This window comes from Schistocerca cancellata, chromosome 9, assembly GCF_023864275.1.
Source record: "Schistocerca cancellata isolate TAMUIC-IGC-003103 chromosome 9, iqSchCanc2.1, whole genome shotgun sequence".
NCBI lineage: Eukaryota > Metazoa > Arthropoda > Insecta > Orthoptera > Acrididae > Schistocerca > Schistocerca cancellata.
Window position 1 is genome coordinate 384,400,971 of NC_064634.1, and position 6,521 is coordinate 384,407,491.

At 47.2% G+C, this 6,521-nt stretch overlaps 1 protein-coding gene across 2 annotated transcripts in view; it reads left to right on the forward strand.

The window, feature by feature from the left end:
* LOC126101126 (zinc finger FYVE domain-containing protein 21-like) overlaps positions 1 to 5,739 on the forward strand; it is a 65,017-nt gene extending 59,278 nt beyond the window's left edge. The window contains exons 7-8 of one of the 2 annotated variants that reach the window (XM_049911812.1): positions 3,915 to 3,947; positions 5,391 to 5,739. In XM_049911812.1, coding sequence (XP_049767769.1) covers positions 3,915 to 3,926 — 12 coding nt within the window. In that variant the 3' untranslated portion in view covers positions 3,927 to 3,947; positions 5,391 to 5,739. The remainder of the gene's footprint in view (positions 1 to 3,914; positions 3,948 to 5,390) is intronic. The other variant, XM_049911811.1, reaches the window with a different exon arrangement.
* The last annotated feature ends 782 nt before the right edge of the window (positions 5,740 to 6,521 follow it).

The window sequence follows — 6,521 nt, forward strand, 5'->3', positions numbered from 1 at the left end:
TTGTCACTGCCCCAGTGTCATTCTTCTGGGCGCTTGCCCCGCTGGGCTCTCCACAGGGCTGACTGGCCAGCTTTTACTTCCGCTGCAACCATTGAGTCTCCCCCACAGGGTGACATTGACGAGGTGGTTCGTGTTTTAACCACATCCATCATTTCAGTGCCCAAGGCTTCCATCCCCCGTTCTTCTGGCCTCCCACGGAGGAAGGCTGTCCCATGGTGGTTGGCGGAGATTGCTGAGGCTATTCGCGACCGTAGGCGGGCTCTCCAGCGTCATAGGCGGCACCCGTCTCTGGAGACCCTCATCGCCTTTAAGAGGCTCCGTGCCTTCGCCCGTCGTCTTATTGCACGGCGTAAGCAGGAGTGCTGGGAGCGGTATGTTTCCTCCTTGGGCTCCCGTGTTTCCCCCTCGCTCGTGTGGTCCCGGATACGGCGGATTTATGGACACCAGACCCCTACGGGTGTCCCTGGGATCTCTTTGGACGGCGCTGTGTGCACGGACGCTGCCGCCATTGCTGAACACCTTGCTGCGCACTTCGCTACGAGCTCTGCGACTGCAACTTATCCCCCCGCCTTTCGCTCTCTCAAGGAGCGGGCCGAGCAGACGCCATTATCGTTCCACACGCGTCGTTCTGAAACTTACAATGCTCCTTTCAGCGAGAGGGAATTTCTCGCTGCCCTCGCCGATTGCCCTGATACAGCACCAGGACCGGACTGCATCCACGCACAGATGCTGAAGCATCTCTCCAGGGACTGCCAGAGACACATTCTCGCGATATTTAATCGCATTTGGAGCGAAGGCGTGTTCCCGTCGCAATGGCGAGAGGGTGTTATTGTCCCCATCTTGAAGCCCGGTGCGGACCCACTGGCGGTGGACAGCTATCGTCCCATTACCCTCACCAACGTTTTGTGCAAATTGCTCGAACGTATGGTGGGGCGGCGTTTGTGTTGGGTCCTTGAGTCGCGCGGTCTCCTCGCTCCATCCCAGGGTGGCTTCCGTCGGGGCCGGTCTGCAGTGGACAATTTGGTGCGGCTGGAATCTGCTGTCCGTACGGCCTTTGCCCGACGTCAGCATCTCGTTGCTGTGTTTTTCGATCTGCGGAAGGCATATGACACCACATGGAGGCATCACATCCTCGCCACATTGCATGAGTGGGGTCTTCGTGGTCGGCTCCCGGCTTTTCTTCAAAGCTTTTTATTGCGCCACTCTTTCCGGGTGCAAGTCGGTGCCACCTCTAGTTCCTCTTACATACAGGAAAATGGGGTCCCGCAGGGCTCGGTGTTGAGCGTCTCCTTATTTTTAGTGGCCATTAATGGTCTGGCTGCAGCAGTGGGGTCGTCGGTGTCTCCTTCTTTGTATGCCGACGACTTCTGCATCTCATTTAGCTCCACGACCACGGGAGTCGCCGAACGCAGGCTGCAAGTCGCCGTTCGCAAGGCAGCATCATGGGCTCTGACTCACGGTTTTCAGTTCTCTGCACCCAAGACTCGAGTTATGCACTTCTGCAGGCGTCGGACGGTCCACCCTCATCCTGAACTTTACCTCGACGGCCACCTGCTTGAAGTGGTGGACACTTGCCGCTTCTTGGGACTCGTGTTTGATGCCCGACTCACATGGGTTCCTCATGTTACTCAGCTGAAGCAAAAATGCTGGCGGCACCTCAACGCCCTCCGCTGCCTTAGCCACACGTCTTGGGGTGCAGATCGCTGCACGCTGCTGCGGTTGTACAGGGCCCTTGTGCAGTCCCGGCTTGATTATGGGAGCCTGGCCTATGGGTCTGCGTCCCCCTCAGTGTTGAAGTTGTTAGACCCCATACACCACTGTGGGGTTCGGCTTGCAACTGGCGCTTTTCGCACCAGCCCCGTGGATAGTCTACTGGTGGAGGCCGGGGTTCCCCCGCTGCAGATTCGCCGCCATCGTCTGCTCGCCGACTATGCTGTCCACGTACATTGCTCGCCAGGCCATCCCAATCGTCGCCTGCTTTTCCCTGCCATGGTCCTCCATCTGCCCGAACAGCGACCTAGGTCTGGGCTTTCCGTCGCTGTCCGTGTCCAGTCCCTGCTGTCCGAACTGGGGTCATTCCCTCTTCTGCCTCCCTTCCGGGTCCGTACACCTACGCCTCCCTGGTGTTTGTCCCGGCCGTCCGTCCGTCTGGATTTGGCACAGGGACCTAAGGACTCGGTTCCGCCTGTGGCCCTCCGTCGCCGTTTTCTTGCGCTCCTCGAATCATTTCCGGTCTGTGAGCCTGTCTACACTGATGGTTCCCTGGTTGATGGTCGCACTGCCTACGCTTTTGCTCACGCTGCCCATGTTAAGCAACGCTCCTTGCCGGTTGGCTGCAGTATTTTTACTGCAGAGCTGGTGGCCATCTTGCGCGCTCTTGAGCATATGCGTTCCTGCTCAGGTGCGTCCGTCGTCATCTGCAGTGACTCCCTGAGCAGCCTCCAGGCCATCGACCGCTGCTATCCCTCTTCTCCTCTGGTGTCCTCTATTCGGGAGTCTGTTTCCACCATTACCCACTCTGGTCGTTCGGTGGTTTTTGTTTGGACGCCAGGTCACGTTGGCATCCCGGGGAACGAACGTGTTGACAGGCTGGCCAAAGGGGCGATAGACGCCCCAGCTTTGGAGATCGGCCTTACGGCTCGCGACCAGCAGCTGGTGTTGCGCCGTAAGGTGCTTGGGATGTGGGCTGCTGAGTGGCGTGGCATGACAGCCCCGAATAAACTGCGGGCTGTCAAGGAGACGACCGCTGTGTGGCGTTCCTCCCTGCAGGCTTCTCGCAGGGACTCGGTGGTCCTGTGTCGGCTGCGCATCGGCCATACGTACCTGACGCATGGCCATCTCTTGCGTCAGGGGGATCCCCCCCTGTGTCAGTGTGGGTCCCGGCTGACGGTCGGCCACATTTTCCTGGAGTGTCCTCGACTGCGCACACTCCGGCAATCTTTTAATCTCCCGGGCACTTTGGCTTTGGTTTTATCCGACGATGCCTCCATGGCTGATGACGTTTTAAATTTTATCCGTGGTAGTCCATTTTATGGTTCGATTTAGGGAGGTCCTGCACCTTTCCCTTTCTGTGTCTTTTGTCCTTGTGTCTGTTGCTGTTCTTGTCTGTAATGTTTGTTGCTCCATTTGTGTTCTTTTAGTGCCTGGGGGGACGTCTCCTCCCCCTTTGGTTTTTACCTGCTCCGTAGATTTTCGGCTCGCCTGATTTTGGAATGGGGGACTGATGACCTTCGCTGTTTAGTCCCCCTTAAACATCCCAACAACCACCACCACCATCAAGTTGAGACACTACAGCCAGATTAAAATTACTTGATAGTTGACATTTCATGCCTGGTGCTAGTTTCCACCAATCAGGGTGCTCAGCATCAATCCCAAACCATTTGCTGTTGCCAAACAGCACGCGCGCGCGCGCACACACACACACACACACACACACACACACACACATACACGCGCGTGCACACAATGCTAGCAATATAAATATGTTTCGTGCACAGCAGTAACCAAAAACTACTGGATCCTTCCCCACTAGATTGATTCAGTGGCACATATATTGTTATCATAATCACAAAGATTGTTAGAAGAGTTTCGTGTGGCATTACATGAAGCTAAATTTTTGAAGGCACCAATGCATTGTTGCGTTTGGAATATCAGAGTCATAAATGTAACAACTTTATGTATTGTAGTGTCATAGAGTAGTGGTTAGCACAAAACCCTGGCGTGTAGAAGGTTGTAGATTTCAAACTTATGAGCAAATTTTATTTTATTTTATTATTATTTTTTATTTCTAAATCTAATGAAAAGACTTTATTATTATTATTTTTACTCGGTTAACTCCTTTAAATGTATTTTTTTTTAATTTCTAATACTTCACTCCATCATTTTCAACATTGTTTTGACCTTTTTATTTGCAGCAGTTCGTGTAGACAGTGGGAGAATAGTTTCAGGTAACCAATGAAAGATAGTGAGAAATTACAGTTTGTTTTTTAGTACTGAAACTGAAATTTTGCTGTCTTGAGTTTTCTCATTAATTGCCATGAACAAAGTGATTGTGATTTTAGTTCTGCTGGTGCTTGTTGACTGCCATGTCTCAGATACAGTGCACATCACGAGGTTGTGGTTAGGTTAGAATGTGAGTTTAAATTCAGAGCTACAAAACATGTCATCTGCCACAGTTCACTTAGTTGACACTTAAAATCAGCTATTGACAGCGCATCTTGGATTTCCATTGTACCTTGTGGTGGCCACTTCCAAGATTGCTCCATGTTACACATTAATAGCATTTGTGAAGTGACGTACTATGTTTGTGTGTCACCTATAAGCAAGCTCTAACAGCCAGCCAATGTGGCGACACTGTAGCCGCAAGTGGCAGAGGTCAACTATTAAGTAATTTTAAGCTACATATTTTCAAATTGTTTACAAAACAACATTACCCTTTTAAAATACTCTCCATCATTACCACTAATACATCCCCCCCCCCCCCCCCCCCCAGGTTCTTCCACAGCTGGAAATATTTTTTGTAGTTACCTTTAGAAATGGCTGACAGATCCTCCATTGTTTTTCTCTGTGACTTCTTCAATGTTGTCAAATTGGTGTCCTTTCATGCCCCTTTTTATGTTTGGGAATAAGAAAAAGTTGCATGGAGCTGTGTAAGGGGAGTAAGGTGGGTGGGGCAGCGGAACCATGCCATTTTTAGCCAAAAACTCTAACAGAGATGGCTGTGTGTGTAGGTGCATTGTCTTGGTGGAAGAACCAGTCTCATGTCTGCCACAAATTGTTTTTTAGAAACACTGTTGCGTTATCTTCTTTCTACTTCCTAAAATGGGCCGTGAGCACAAGCTCTCGAATTTTTCAATGCCTTTGCCAATTCAGGCTGTTGATGGGCGTCCAGAACGAGGTTCATCATCAATCGACAAGTTTCCATTTTTAAAATGAACAAACCACTGATACACTTGTGTTTTCCCATAGCATAATCTTGGTAAGCTGTTTTCAACATTAAAACAATTTCAGCAGCATTTTTACTGAGTAGAAAACAAAATTTCACAGGTGCAGTTGTTCACTTAAACTTACCATCATAAAAAATGAAATAAGAACAAAACAGCTCTAGCAAGCACAATCATTGTAGATGAACAGAACAAGCCAGGTGACACTGAACTGTCAATGAGTTGTGCTATACACACCTAGTGGCAGAGATGCATACTACACAAGCTCTGGTTTTTATTTGGATACCCTTCGTATAGTATACAATTTTAAACTGTTTTTGTGTAGATTTGTCTCTTATAAAAGACATTTTGAGTAATTTTATAGATCACTTAATATATTTAAAGTAACTTTCTTAATCAGTGGAATTTGCTGTTGATTCATTTTTTAAAATTTTACTTTTGTTTTAGGCGTTCAAGCTGATTTGTCGGCGCACCACGGGGGAGAACAGATAACTGAATCACAAAAAGAAAAATATTTTTAGAAGATGAATTTACATGAAGACAAGATTTTATGTTCTATCTTGCATCGTGTGGCAAATGTTTAGATCATGCAGTTGGTAAAATACTGTTGATAAGGGAGATTTATGAAAGTACAACCAAATTTAAAGTGCCTTATATATGTATATCTACTTAAACCAATAGAAATTGTTACCTACAAGCAGTTGTATTTAGAATGTTATATTTTATATGTATGTTTCTTATGCATTCCTGTTTATTGAATATTTTGTTTTGTATTTAATCAGAATACTATATATTCTTATTCAGAAATATAAATTATAATGGTGTATTCCATTTAAAACAATGTTTATGCATTCATAACCTGTGGCCAGTTGTGTGTTATTACTTAATTTTCATTGCAACCTATACTAGGAAAACGATCAACAAAACATAAGTTAGCTTGAATTTCAACAGAACAAATTCTACTTAACAAATATGTGAACAAAGGTGGATTTATGTTATGACATACTCTTAGGTCACACATGGAGGCTGCGCCAACGTGATGTACCTTCAGCCTGTGTGGTACTCACTCGCAAACATTGACATTGCCACAAATTGTCAGGAGAGCTGATAGTATATTGTCACGGTACACCATTACAATAATATTACTTATAAGGAAAGACTTTTTTGTCAAAGTACAAAGTGTATATACTCGTATTCAGCAAGGGCACTAATACCCATGCTGTTATCATCTAAAAACCGCCATTGTGCCATCACGATAAACAGGTGTTTTCATCGACTGGAAAAATTTTACAACAGTAGATGATGGCTTGTGCTATTCACTCTGGTGGAGTATCCATGACTGCTTTTCAATTTTCATCTGAACCTTTGTTGCTTCAGATGTTAAGGGTGTAGATGGGGCCACTTTCAGCTATCAATGCTGACATATCCATAAGAATGGGTTCTCCTGGGATCAGTCATGAGCACTATCCTCCCCATAGTTTCAATTGGTATCATTCTGCAGCACATCCTTCAGCTGCATTGTCACTGTATGTAAATAGCTCCTGTCTAAATTACAGTGCTTCGACAATAGATACTGCT